The sequence below is a fragment of the Gracilinanus agilis genome, chromosome 1, assembly GCF_016433145.1.
Source record: "Gracilinanus agilis isolate LMUSP501 chromosome 1, AgileGrace, whole genome shotgun sequence".
NCBI lineage: Eukaryota > Metazoa > Chordata > Mammalia > Didelphimorphia > Didelphidae > Gracilinanus > Gracilinanus agilis.
Window position 1 is genome coordinate 622,147,865 of NC_058130.1, and position 15,379 is coordinate 622,163,243.

The 15,379-nt window shown below is 38.8% G+C and overlaps 1 protein-coding gene across 1 annotated transcript in view; it reads left to right on the plus strand.

Annotated features, from left to right (window-relative positions):
* Positions 1–7,150: 7,150 nt before the first annotated feature.
* ATP6V0D2 (ATPase H+ transporting V0 subunit d2) overlaps positions 7,151–15,379 on the plus strand; it is a 41,365-nt gene continuing 33,136 nt past the window's right edge. The window contains exon 1 of the mRNA XM_044658179.1: positions 7,151–7,374. Coding sequence (XP_044514114.1) covers positions 7,245–7,374 — 130 coding nt within the window. The 5' untranslated portion in view covers positions 7,151–7,244. The remainder of the gene's footprint in view (positions 7,375–15,379) is intronic.

The following is a 15,379-nucleotide window of genomic DNA, read 5'->3' on the forward strand; positions in this document are numbered from 1 at the left end:
GTTAGGTTGTTGTTGTTCAGTCCTTTCAGTCATGTCTGACTCTTTGTGACCTGACTTGGGGTTTTCTTGGCAAAGATACTGGAATGATTTGCCACTTTCTCCTCCAGATCATTTTACAGATGAGGAAATTGAGGCAAACAGGTTTAAGTGACTTGCCCAGGGTCACACAGCTAGTAAGAATCAGAGGCTAGATTTGAATTTAGGAAGATGAGTCTTCCTGATGTCAGGCCAGATACTCTGCTACTCTATCCATCTAGCTGTTGGGCCAACAATCAGCAAACCAGCCTTCTGACTACTCCTCAAAGACAAAATACAACCCTAATTCTGAATTTTGAACTCACTTTTAAAAATGGTAGCGAAGTTTCTGAAAAGATAGGATATTTTTGAATTGCTGTAAAGGCATAAAGAAATCTTTCAAAATGTTTTTATATTTTTGGCTATATCCACAAATCTTCTTTCTACCTTATCTTACCCAGAACCAGGTCTTTAGTTCACTCCCTGGCAATCTCCGTACTGAACCATCCGTTTTCCCACCATCATACTTATATTTCTCCCACTGGAACCTCTGAACTCTGTCCCTGGGATCCTGGATTCTGAGATATGAGCTTTTGCTTAATCTTACCTGAAACCAGGCTTCCATGTTAACTCCTCTTTCCTCTCCTAGTTTCTAATTTAATAATTTAACATGTTGTCTTTTCCCATCAGAATGTCAATTCATTATCTTTCGTGTGTCTGTAGGACCTATTCTTAGCATAGGTGGCTTGCTTTCAGGGCTTGACAGAAACTATTATATCAGAGAATCAATGATGAAGCATACAATCTACCTCCTGCCAAAGTGAGAAATAAATATTTTTTAATATAGTCAAGAAGGAAATTTGCTTAACTATTGTAAAAAGGAATTCTTTGTTCTCTGAGTTTACACTTGTGAAAGGGGATCTTTTATTACTTGGAGAACTCACAAGTCACTTACTTAGAAAGCTCCACCCTTTTAACTCAATTCTAAACTTGTGAATCCTATGATCATAGTTTATACCCTCAGAAACTCAATCAGCCAGGAATCTGTGAACCCTTTTGATGAGTATTCACCCCTCCAGAAGGTAAGAACTGGTTCCCATAAACACTGCCCCTGGGAAGTGCTAGACAATTTGGAAACTGTGATTGATCCCTGTAAAGGGAGCTTTACATGATGAGAAGTCACCATAAAAAAGCCATGAATTCCGTGGAGATAGTCTCCTGATTGGAAAGAGTCTTCAAAGGAGCTTAGCTGGAGACTGTGGCTTGGATCATAGGCTTGAAGCTCAGCTTCAACTTGGACTCTGACTCCTGGATTACTCCATGGGTGAGTGAAAAGCTGACTCCTTTCCTAGTTTCTGGAGAGACTAGCTTCCATCTTGGAGGAGGCCATGTGATTACTCACTACTGGCCTTCCTGGTTGAGAACTAATTAATCTCTGCCCAGATTAAGATAGGATAGATAATTTTTCTATCCCCTTCACATTTCTCTGTTTTATTGTTTCCTCTCTATTTTGTAAATAAATTTCTGACTCAGAGATATAATAGATATTGGCGACCACATAATTTCATAAAATTGTTTTCATCTCCTCTATGTACATTTCTTATGAGGAATTTGGTTTTATTTTTTCAATGAGGATAGAGGTAGTAGGGAGAGAAAATAGATTTCTATTAATTTTTGAAAAATAGATGCAAGGAGTGCTATAGATAAGGAATATATCATATACTCTTTCAGATAGGTCTTATTATAAGTTTTGCTTAATTGTTTAACTTTCCTATAAGGGACCTCTCATGGAGTGGGGACAATTTGTAAATATTTGTATTATAACAACAAAATGCTTCGATAAAACTCTTTAAGATATCGAAACAAAACAAAACCCTTGTAACAAAAATGAAAATGCATAGTCAAACAAAACAATTTCTCATGTTAACTATCTCTGAAAATGAATGCTTCATTCTGTAACTTGACTGCTCTTTAACAGGAAGTGATTCTTTGCAATTGGTCATTTAAAATCAGAGTTCGTTATTGCATTGATGAGAATTCTTTTTTTTTTTAAACAAATCTTTACTTTCCATATTGGAATCAATATTGCATCTTGGTTCCAAGGCAGAAGAGCAAATAAGGGGTAGGCAATGGGGGTTAGATGACTTGCCCAGGGTCACACAGCTAGGAAGTGTCTGAGGCCAGACTTGAACCTAGGATCCCCATCTCTAAACCTGGCTCTCAATCCACTGAGCCACCCACCTGCCCCCAATCAGAGTTCTTAGGTCTTTCAAAATTTATGCTTTAATAATGTTGTTTTATCATTAGCTCATACAAATCTTTCAAGGTTTCTCTGAAACTTTCTCTTTCATCATTTGTTACATGACAATAATAGATTCCTTTATAATTATATACCATATCTGTTCAGCCATTCCCCAGTTAATGTGCAAACTAGTTAACAAATATTGTATTGATTCTAAGACAGAATTTTAAAAGGTTTTGTTTTTGTTTTTTAAAGAAAAGGATATCCCAGGGGCTGCCCAGTGTCTCCAGGATAAAATACAAACTCATCTATTGGACATTAATTGCTCTTCACAATCTATGACTAACCTACTTCCCCAGGCCTATTCCCCCTTTTACTCCCTTTGGCATAACACTCTTTATTCAAATAACCTCATTGTTTTTATCTATATGACAAGTCCATAAAGACATTCTGGGGCCACTGAGGCAAAAACAGCTAAAAACGACATATTTGTAGATCTGCCTGAGATCCTGGCAAGGACTTGTCTTGACCTTGTAGGTCTACAAATCGCTATCTAAGAACACCTGGCTTTCTTAATTGGCTCAGAACATCCTGACCAGTTAACTTACTATCACAAAACCTTGAGCTATATCTCTGGGATAAGGGGCCTTTATGCACATGCCCAGTCATAACCTGGTACCTTTGTACTTCTAAAAAAATCCTTATGTCAGCAATGACAGGCCAACAGAAGCTTTGAAGATTACCATTGGGTGAAGAGTACTCCTAACTGCAGCTGGACACTCTAACTGGCATAAGGATGTATGCTCTTGATATATTATTTTCCTTTGATCATAGAGTGTAGAAACTATTTAAATATTGAACCTGTGTGCTTAATAAAATGGAATCTGTGATCCCATTCCCAGCCCCCTTGACCCTGTCAACTTCTCATCCACACGGGATTTTCTTTCTCTCTTCTCTCTTCTCCCTTCTCCCCCAGGAGCTGGTCTCCAGAGAGAACCAGCTCTTATCATCTATATATAATTATCTTTTGACAAAAGACCTAAATGCAGCAGGAGATACAGTGGATAGAGTGCTGGACCTGGAGTCAGGAAAATACAAGTTCAAATCCAGCCTCACAGACTTCCTAGCTGTGTGAGCCTGGACAAGTCACTTAATCCTTTCCCCCTCCGTTTCCTTATTCATAAATTGAGCTAAAGAAAGAAATGTCAAACCACTCCAATATCTTTGCCAAGAAAATCCCAAATGGGCCCATGAAGAATCAGGCAAGACTGCAAAATAACAAAATGGAAGTAATAATAACAGCACCTCCCTCTCTCTAATGGAGGTGAAGGTAAAATGAGATAATACTTTTGATTTGTTATATGTCTTATATATGTTTTTTGTATTGTATTATGTTTATATATATTTTTATGTTTACATATTAATTTTTTTTGTTTATATGTTGTTTCCCCTTCAGGAGAAAGTAAACATCTTGAGGGCAGAGACAATTTTTGTTTGTAGATAGTTTTCCCCCCTTTAGAGTGTGAGCTCCTTAAATTTTTTTGTCTTTCTTTATAACCCCAGTTCTTTGCACAGTGACTGGCACATAGCAGGTATATGATAAAAACTTGTTGACAACTTGCATAATACTTTCCAAGAAGCAGATGCTTTATAAATGTGTATGGAAATTATAAATGAATGAGAGTTGAGGAGGCGAGAAAGCAAAAAGAGGAAGTGGGGCAGCACAGAAAAAGCCCTGAAAATATGCTAAGAGTTGGTCCTACAGACAAGTGAAAGATGAGTTGAGAATGAAACACTGTTTCTGAGTTTTAAAGACCAGAAAGAATTGGTATTGACAATGACCCAGTCTATCAGCCAATACATATTTATTAAGCACCTACTAGGTGCCAAACTATTGACAGTGACCCAGTCAATCAGTCAATACACATTTTTCAATTTTTTTCTTTATTTTATTCCAATAATAAATTTACATATAGGTTTTCCAAAGTTACATGATTCATGTTGTCTCCCTCCCCCTTCCTGGAGCCAACAAACAATTCCACTGGGTTATACATGTATTATCACCCAAAACATTTCCATATTATTCATTTTTGTAAGAGATTAATCTTATAAAACCAAAACCCCAAATCATTTGTTCAAATAAACAAGTGATAAATCCTATGTTTTCATCAGCATTTCTACTACAACAGTCCTTTCTCTGGAGGTGGATAGCTTTCTTTTTTAAAGTCTCTTCAGAACTGTCCTGGATCATCTATCACATTTGATTATCCCACAATATTTCAGTTACAGTGCCAATACACATTTATTAAGTACCTACAAGGTGCTGAGAGATACAAAGGGATGCAAATATGAAAAAAGAAAGGTGGACCTCGAGGAGTTTACCATCTCCTGAGGGAAGACAAATCCACAAAGAGTTGAAAAGAGCAGAGCACCCTCCTTAAAGGGAGGTTTTGAAATTCCGGGCTCCACTCCACTCTCCAAACAGCAGGACAAAAGATGACAAATAAGGTGGAGTCCCTAGGTGGATGGGTTTTTGCCAGGTGCTAACTGTTGTTTGGATTACTCCCCCCTTTCTTCTGAGTAGTAAGATTAAAACTGGACAAATCTTTTCATTACTCTGTTCTGGGCCACCCCTTTGAGTCATTTAGCAAGTACTAATAGGAAATTATGAAATTATCAAGCAGGGAATCTCTTCCAAAAAGAATTATACTCCAAACGGTTGGTTGATGATCGATCATTTGTTAAAATCACACTAATAGTTTGTATTAATAATCTTCAGAATATCTGTGGCAGTAAAGCCAAATGATTTTATGATTGACAACCCTACTACTGCTGTGGCCTCCTCCAACTAGCATATTCTGTGCTCCTGTCACACAAACCAACCGTATATCTATGTAATCTCCACAAAATCTCTTACAAACAGGGTTAAGTGGCTTGCCCAGGGTCACAGAGGTAGCAAGTGTCTGAGATCAGACTGAATCCTGGAAATCTGCCTGTAGTCATTAACTAAAAAAATTAGCAATGCCAACTCTGTGCTTTCATTGATCTTTTTGACACATTTGGCAGTCACGTAGCATTTATAAGGCATTCATAGATATTCAAATCACTTCTACTAGGCAAAGAAGCACTAAAGAACCACTCTTTGAAAACGGTGAAATTTGCCACTAACTCTCTCGCCTTGTCCCTTCTATTAACATAGTTGAGTCTTTCATATCTATTTTAAAAAGAAAAAACAAAACTTTACTCAAATCTACTTTCCTGTCTCTTCCAAACTCCTTAGCTGAGTATTTAATGCTCTTAACTGTCCTGCTCCATCTTATTTTTCCAGACAAGTCACATTATTACTACTTAACCTAATCTATGATCCAGGCACCCAGGTGGCACAGTAGATAGAGTACCAGGCTTGGAGTCAGGAAGACCTGAGTTTAGATATGACCTCAGATAGCTGTGTGACCCTGCCCAAGTCACTTAACTTTGTCGTGTCTCTGGTCCTTATCTGTAAAATAAGCTGGAGAAGGAAATGGCAAAGCACTAAGAATCTTTGTCAAGAAAACTCCAAAAAGGATCATGAGGAGTCTGACAGTTAAAGAGATGGAAACGATTAAACAATAACAACAAGCTCCAGGCAAACTGGCAGATTTGCTCTTCACCAAACTCAACATTCCTTCCCTTGCATCTCTCCAATTTTATCATTTGTTGTTCCCTGCCTTCCTCATCTCAGCCTCCTAAAATCCCTGCCTGCCTTCAAGGCTGAGGTCATCAGTTATCTCCATTAAGAAGCTATTCTGGAGCACTGGGGTTCTGGTTATAGGAGCTCTCTCCCTCTCACATTAGCATGTATGAATATTCCTTATAGGAGAAAAAACATGGAATAGGAGATGTTAAACCTGGACTCAAAGATCTTACAAGTTGGAAGAAGATTCAAGTTCAAATTATGCCTCTGCCATTAGATCTGTGACCAAGGGCTAGACCCAAATCTTAGTGCCCTGGACAACTCTTTGGTGTCTCCAATACTTTACTGGAGGGGGTCCATACCAAAGAAATCATTAGGTAGGGCCAAATGCTTATCTATTTGCCGGTGGTATTCCCTCTAATAGAATGTAAGCTCCTTGTGGAGGGAGAATATTTTAAAACTTTTTCCTTTTTTTTCCCCAAAAACAAAAACAAAAACAAACAACTACAAAACTTTGTTTTTCTTTATCAGTGCCTTAGGTGTTTGCTACTGGCAGATCACAGAAGTAGAAAGGGAAAGGGCTTTGGAGCAAGCCTAGTGGTCCATAGGAGCAGAATGAAGAGTGGCTAGAGGGCATTTGGAGCCAGGCGTGAGAAGGACTTAACTCTATCTTCTGCCACCTACAAACTAGAAGCATGACTTGGGGAAAATAATTTGATCTCTCAGTTTTTCCTGGAAATTCTCCCAGACAATTAAATGCAGGGTAGACTTCGATCTTCATCTGAAGAGTTGGGTTCTTTCACAGTGAACTCCTTACATCTCAGTAAGGTGGGGCAAGAAAAGAAAAGTTTGCTACTTCCAAAGGTGCTTAATAATTGCTGAGTTGGATAGGAATTAGCTGGGGAGGGAGGCAGGAGAGTATTTCTCTAAAAGTTAGAGTAGAAAGTACCCAGGCTCAGGATATAGGAGGGGCTCAATAAATAAAAGCCAAGGAAGGGGCAGTCAAATCTAATTATGTAGTGGGGGTTGGTAATGAAGTAAGAAATTACTTATTCTCCCAAAGTAGGAATCTGCTGCCTTGAAAGGAGGCTAGTTTTGTTGTCTGACTGATTAGCTATTATTGTGTAAGCAGGATTGAGCTGTGGGCAATTCCAGCCGGGGGAAACTAGTCAGTGAAACCCTCACCATCAGCTGACAGATCATTAGTTCCTCTTAGACTTGACTATCACCTTTCCAACTGGAGCAGAACATTTCTGGGACGGCAAAAAGGGTTAGAGGTCTGCTTTGGCCTCAATCAATTCAATCATCTCCTCCATGCTACCCCTCGCCGAGTTTTATTTCAATACTGACCATGGCTATCTGGAGGGTCTCGTCCGAGGGTTCAAAGCCGGCCTCTTGACTCAGCAAGACTATCATAACCTGGTACAGTGTGAAACCCTGGAAGGTGAGTGCTGCCATTTTTAAACTTTTGGCTGATAGAACTCTGTAAACTTTTAAGAGAGAAGCTCTGCTTCTGGTGGCATGGGAGCCTGCAGAACTTTATACTCATTTAAGTTCAGTTCTGGTTCTTTCTACATAGTCTATCTCTTCAAAAGCACAAGGAAAAAAAAAAAAAAGAATCTGCCTCTTCACCCTCCCTGGTGATGAATTCACATTTTGAAGTTCCCCTGAGACACTGTTAAAATTTTGTAAATAGTACATTAATGTGCTGGATTGGTACACTCATTGATCTGAAGGGTAAATGTCAAATCAATAATTACAGCTTACATTTAGTTAGCTCCTGCCTTAATGTTTACAAAGTATTTTATGTACAGTATCTCATGATTCGGCTTTTACACCCAGTCTGAGATAAATAATACAAGTCTGAGTGATGAGTAACTGAGGCTCCTCTCCCTGGAGTCAGGAGGACTAGGTTCTAATTCTGGTTTTTTGTTTGTTTGTTTTTTAAACTAGTTAAGACCTTGGGCAAATTATCTAACCTCAGTTTTCTCTTCTACAAAATGGGACTGACAGCAAACTAGCTATTATCACCTGTTTGCCTTGAGAAAAGTGACTTAACCCAAATTTAAAGCACAATAAATGTGAGTTTTCTCTTCAATTTAAAGATGAGTAATTCAGCTTCAGAAAGGGTCCAATGACTGGGCCATGATCATGTGGCTCAAACCCAGGTCTTCTGACCCAAAGCTTCTTATACTGTCCCAGACTTCCTCTTATTAGTTTCAGTGTCAATTTAAAGTTACAAAAAGGTAGCATATTAAGAGATAGAGCATGCTACGACTGGAATCAAGAAGACCAAAGTTTCAATCCAGCCTCGGACACTTACTAGTTGTGTGGTGGACCACCGGCAAGTAAGCCATTTGATTTCTGGTTTCCTTCAGTTTCCTTAACTGTAAAATGGGCATAATAATAGCACGTTCTTCTCTGGGTGGTCTAGACGATCCCGAGAGCTCTTATTTGTAAAACAAATCCTGCATTTGTAAATAAGTCCTTATTTGTTTTCATCTCTATGTAAATCTTTATTCTCTTCTTTTCCTTTCTTCCCTCCCTGGCTGCCCCCACCTTCCCATAATTTCGGGCTCTTTTAAGAAAGAGGAAAAAAACCTGACGTATTCCCGCGGGAGGGGAATGGAAGTTGGGAGAAAGCTCTTTGAAGGTGACTTTGGAGACTGCTTATGTGAGATCTATAACTGCCGAGCCTTGGATCAGGCTGGTTAAATCCTGAAGCTGCAGGACCGCTGCAGCAGCAGAGCAGCAGCAGCAGCAGCAGCCACACAAAGCCTTCAGGTGCTTTCATTTGAAATGGGAACAGCCAGAAACTGATGCCTCCGAAATGATAATGCCCCGAGTCCATTCTCCATAAATAAATTGCCTGGGCTGCAATAAATCTGAAGATTGTTAATTGCGTTTATCCAGGTGACCTCCCTCAACGCCGCGGGGCAAAATTGGGGCTTGCCTCCTTCGCTGAAGGGAGAAACTAAATGAATTCCATTTTACTTTGTAGCTTCGTTTTTTGGGGAAAAAACAAACAATCCAAAAAAAGAAAATACCAGATAGGAAAAAGTCAATGCAAGCAAGGTTTGCACCAAATGCCAAGAAGCCAGATAGGCAGCCTTTGTGGGTTTCTAGAAAACAAAAGAAGGGTAAAGAGATAAGTGTCTGGGATTGTCTTTCCTGAGGTTTTATCTCCCCGCCTTTGCTTACCGTTTGGTTAATCTTTATATATCCTTTAGGGCATTTATTTAAACCTGGTTTTCCCAGTTTCGAAGAAGGGGTGGGAGATAGGCATCTTCGCCATTTATTACACCGAGAGCCAGGCACTATGCTAAGTGCTTTATAATTATTATTTCATTGGATCCTCACAACGACCCTGGGAGGTAGGCACTACTATTTCCGCCATTTACAGATGAGGAAACTGAGGCAAATTGAGAGTTTAAATAACGTGTCCATGTCATATACAGCTAGTCCGAGGTTGGACTTGAACTCAAATCTTCTTGACTCCAAGGTACATCCACTGTACGCTCTAGGAGCCACCAACTGCCATAACAGGGATGGGCATGTGGTTACTCATTCCCTTTATGTATTATAGAAATATTTAATAGAAAAAGAAGTTGTGGCCTGCTCTTCTGATAGGTGTAAAGGGTAATGGGTGGACAGCCAGAGTGCTCCTTTGGTACCTTCTCAGGAGAAATCGAGGAAAGCCTCTGGGTTGGCATATTGGGTGGAAGGACATTCTGGGAGAAACTTAGGGAAATATGTAGGGAAGAGTGTCACAGGATGAGGAGGCCTAAATAGGTTGTGATTTGGGAATGAGTATGCCTAAGAGAAGGGCTTTTTCTTAAATTTATTTTTATTTATTTTGTAAAATATTTCCCACATTACATATAAAACCTTTTAAAATATTCAAAGAAAACCTTTGAATTCCAAGTTCTCTCCCTCCTACCACTTGATAAGGCAAGTAACATGACATCATATTAGCCATGTTGCAAAAAAAAAAGCATACACAATTTAAAAAAAGTTTAAAAAGTATGTTTCAGTCTGCACTTGGAACTCATAAGTTCTCTCTCTTAACATAGATGGCATTTTTCATTTTAGGATCCTTTGGAATTGTCATGAATCTTTGTCGATCAGAGTGGATCATTAAGAGAAGGGTTTCTTAACCATTTTTGAGGCCAGACCCCATTGATAATCCGAGGAAGCCAAGGAATTTTTCTTGGAATATTTTTAAATGTTTAAAAAAGAATATATAGGATGACAAAGGAAATTATCTTAATTTAAAAAACAAACAAATGTATAGTCACCAGGTTCAGAAATCCTAGTTTAAAGCATTGCTTGACTTCCACAGTAACACCAGGCCCTAGGATTTTTTCCTCAAAGATCTCTTCTCCACCTTCATTTTTTCTTTCCAATCATCAATAGATAATTCCCATTTTTTTTCTCGGATACTTATTCACATGGTCACTAAACTTATCTCTGCTTCCCATCAATGATAACCTTTTCAAGGTGTTTAGGATGAAAAAGAACTCATTTTACAAATGAGGAATTTTTAAAGGAATGCCAAAAAGGAAATTACAGATCTGCAGAATCTGGAGCTTGAAGGGACCTCTGGTGTTACCTAGTCCAATCCCATCATTTTACATTGGAGGAAACTATAGCCTTAGAGACCTTACCCCAAGCCACATAGCCTGTGGCAGAACCCAAGCCACCTATGGTCTTCTACTCTATGGCCATTCCCCAATGCTACCAAGCTCATAAGTAGTAATTTAGGACACCAGAATACTGCTCTAGGCTCTGTGTAGACTTCAATCCCATCTTTACCTTGAGAATAATAATAATAGCTTGCCCTGTTTGACCTCTTTCACAGCATGTTGGGAGATAATTTGTGTAAAGTAATGCTACTGTCACATCTGGGTGCACTTGGGTGGAGACCAGCCAGTAGTTATTTGTTCTGGTCTGTAAGAGAGATGTAAGAAGGGAATTATTATATCTTCAAGGGCAGAGATGGGAAAAGAAACTGAGGACTGGAAATTTTTCTTTATAGAATGTCCTAATTGTCTTAGTGCAATTTTAAGCTTTTAATAATTGAAAACTGCATTAAGACTTATATTTTTGCATGAAAAGACAGACAAATCATGTACTAGAGAACAACTCTCAAACATCATTTTAGTCCAGAATGTAAAACCAAGCATTTTTTTAATGTTATATTACCATGTCAGAAAAGAACCTTGAATCCAAAAAGAATAATTTCCCTTAAAATTCTAAGCTATTTAAGTATTATTTCAGCAGTAACTTCCAGGACAGATATAAATATAAAAAAAAAATAAGTTGACGAGGATAAAATATAAGGTCACACTACCAAATATATATTTTAGGAACTATTATTCACAAACATTTTTGAGACCTTGTCTGATATATTCCAAGGCTTACTACTGACTCACTTTGTAACCATCACTAAAACTGTAGCTTAGTTTTCCTATTTCTAAAATAGGGGAAGTGATTCATGCTGCTTTTGCCATTAAGGACATTCTTGTTATTGGAGCTAATAGAAGCTTCGGCTCTATACAGGCTGATTAACCTTACAGTATTCTTTCTCACCCATGATCTAAAAGTGAAAGGGGAGTTGGATTTCATAGGATCTCATATCTAAGAGCTAGAAGGGACCTTGGAGACCATCTGGTCCAATCCCTTCCCTTCCACTTTACAGATGAGGAAACTGAGGTTCAGAAATTCAGTTAAGCAGCTCATCTGAGGTCATATCTATTAAGCGACATCACTGGAATTCAAAACCAAGACCTATTGACTCCAGAGTCAAGTCTCTTTTGGTCTAACCCTTTCATTTTGTAGATAAGGAAATTAAGACCTAAAGCGGGTTCTTGATTTGTCTGATGTCACAGTTGGGATTTGAACCTAGAACTTTTTGATTACAGAATCAATTCTATTTATACCATATTGTCTCTAGGCCAGTCCTTCTGCACCCCTTCCTTTTGTAGATGAGGAAACTGAGGCTTCTGAGAGTTTGTGATTTTCCCCAAAAGTTACACATGCAGTAATTTGCTCCCTCGAATTAGAGCCATTATTCTTTCAATTATACCAAAGTCTTTAAAATTATTTAATCATTGAAAGTAATAGTTAATTTCTCCTGCTAAAAATCTTCTAGCCCTTTTTCTTACCCTGATCCTCTTTGATATCTCTGTAGCATGGGACTCTCTGGGATCACCAACTCTTTCTGAATACTCCCTCCTCTCTAGATGAAACTATTTCTCCTGGTTCTCCTCCTATCTGTCCAACAGTTCCTTCTCATTTGCCTTTGCTGCTTTTATTTTCCTCCATTAGTTCTTCATCCCCTCTCTCTTAGACTATTAAAATAGCTTTCTAACAAATCCTTTCTCAAGTCTCTCCCCACTCAAAGCTCATCCTCCATTCAACTGCCATTTTTATTCCTTTTTTTTTTTTTTTCCATTTTTTTTCTTTTAAAACCCTTACCTTCCATCTCAGAGTCAATATTATGCTTTAGTTCCAGGGCAGAAGGGTGGTAAGGTCAAGGCAATGGGGTTAAGTGACTTGTCCAGGTGACACAGCTAAGAAGTGTCTGAGGCCAGATTTGAACCCCAAATCTCCCATCTATAGGCCTGGCTCTTAATCCACTGAGCCATCTCACTGCCTCCAGGTAATTTTTCTAAAGCGTAAATCTGAACATGTCTTGCCTCCTCGTCTTTCAGTGCGCTACCTTGGCTCTTTATCATCTCCAAGATCAAATATCTTTAAGACTCACCTTCTCGAGACCTTTCCTTTTACCTCTGGTTGTTATCTTCTCCCTCCCAGATTGTCCTCTATTTACTCATTTACTCACTTCCATTAACTTGTTCCAACTTAATTATGTCGTCATCATCATTAATGTCTGTGTGATCTTCTATAAGTCACTTCACTTCTGTCTGACTTAGTTTCTTCATCTATAAAATATAATAGCACCCATCTCCCAGGGTACTTGTGAGGAACAAATGAAATAATTATAAAAGCACAGTGCCTAGCACATAGGTAGTGCTGTACAAGTGTTATCTCTGATGATAAGTTCCTTGGAGGCAAGAACTGGGTAACCCAACCCCCCCAGTGACAAAGCTTATGGCACTACAAAAGTGTTGTTGCTTTTATTGCTAGCAATTTCTTGGAGGCAGGAGTGCCTGGCACATAGAAAGTATTTAAGTATAATAATAAACATTTTCAATAACTTCATCCTTAAATCTTGTATATGCATTTCTCTTCCTTCTGACCAATTCTACAAGGCAACAAAAGGACCATAAAGTATGGTGTTAAACAACTGTTGTGGTATTTTTATTCTTTGATTTAAGCCTTCCACTCAACTCCAGTTGTGAGAAATGCCTCTGAATCTTGTCCATCTCATATTAAATCCTTGGGAGTTTTTATAGTACCTGACCTACTTTTTAGAAAGGCAGGGTTAGATATTGTGTACAGAGTGAGAGTGGGCCCACAATCCCTTGGCTAAAATCAAATCTCTTTCTATACCCTCTGCCTTCCTTCAAGAAGATTTTTAAGTAGTTAAGAAAGTATTTCACATCCTTCTTCCAGCTAGTTTTTGTGCTGGTTCTTTCATTTTTCTTGCTCTTTTTCTAAAATCTCAGGATAGGAAGTGCTTCTGTGGTCAATCAAGGATCTCTCCCCCTATTGAATTTATGTTAAAAACAACACATCCTCTACCCATTTCATTATTGTGTCAACTGAATTGGGGTGGATTCTAAATATGCCTTTCTTTTGGATGGGGTGGAATGGGTTTGTTCTGGTAACTTTTAGTTAGCCAACCATATTTTCATATCATTCATTTTTGTAAGTGAAAAAAACAAACTTCTAAAATGGAAACCCCAAAACATACCCAAGTAAACAAGAGATAAATCATGTTTTCTTTTTTTTCTTTCTTTTTTTTTAAAACCCATACCTTCTGTCTTAGAATTAATACTGTGTATTGGTTCCAAGGCAGAAGAGTGGTAAGGGTAGGCAATGGGGGTTAAGTGACTTGCCCAGGGTCACACAGCTGGGAAGTGTCTGAGGCCAGATTTGAACCTAGGACCTCCTGTCTCTAGGCCTGGCTCTCAATCCACTGAGCTACCCAGCTGCCCCCAAATCATATGTTTTCATTAAAGAAAATAGGAGCCCTAGAAATGTGGTATGACATCAGCCGGACACTTATAAGTCCATATAGTTTTGATTCAAATAGCAAAACTTTTGTGCCCTTATCACCTCTCATCAATACCTTATTTGTTTTCCCCACTCTGATACATTTTTCCTACAGCTACTTAAGTGCTTTTCCTAAAGCCTTTGATCATACTGTTTTGTGAAGTGGAAGTTTAAGGGGACGTTGAAATATCAAGGTACACCCTCTTTAGCCACCTTTTCAAAATAAGACTAAGGAGGACCATCAATCAAAATGCAATGCTTTATTGAGAGAGATGTGGAACACTGCCTCAAGTCATTGACCTAAAACCAATGCCCAAAAATTTACAGAAAAAAATCCCTTATTTCTAGGAGAATCCTGATGTAATCAAGCCTCCCTGAAGGAATTATAACATTTTTTTCTTAAACCCTTACCTTCTGTCTTGGAGCCAAAAGAAGAGTGGTAAGGGCTAGGTGATGGGGGTCAAGTGACTTGTCCAGGGTCACACAGCTGGGAAGTGTCTGAGGCCAGATTTGAACCTAGGACCTCCCGTCTCTAGGACTGGTTCTCAATCCACTGAGCTACCCAGCTGCTCCCAACATTTTTTATAATAGTTGGAGACAGAGGTTTTAATCCAGAAATGAGGGACAGGAATATTATACAAGAAGAGGAGTTCAAGGCTGGATTACCTGAGAGAGGCTGATGTTTTACAATGGATACAAGAGGATCATTCTAGCAGCCATGGGGTTTGATCATCTGGAAGAAGCCTCTGATACAATGGGAGAGACTTCTAAGACAAAAGGGTACTTGAGATTTGATCATGTAGAACTTCAGGGTCTAAGACAAGATCTGTCTGAGACACCTCCCTAAGGCAAGTTCCCAGACAAACTTCAAAAGATGAAACCCAAAACACTTATAGGCTATGCCTTTGTCCTACTGGGAGAAGGATGGGAGTGGGGAACCAGCCTTACTAACTTCTTGGAGATATTAATAACTATTACCTTGAGAATAATGCATGAAATTCTCATTCCACACACGATCATGTAACTACCTCTTCTCAACAAACTCCAGTGACTTTCTCTATTATCTCCAAGATCAGATATAAATTGGAATTTAAAAGATCTTCACAATCTGTGTCCTTCCTAACATTATTCCTCTTCATACACTATGGGTTCAGCCATATCAACTGTCATGGTACAAAAGGTACATGGTACCTTTTAGAATGTGCTTCCTCCTCCTCTCTTCTAGGAATTCCTGGTTTAAGACTCCAACCAAGGGCCACTTTTCA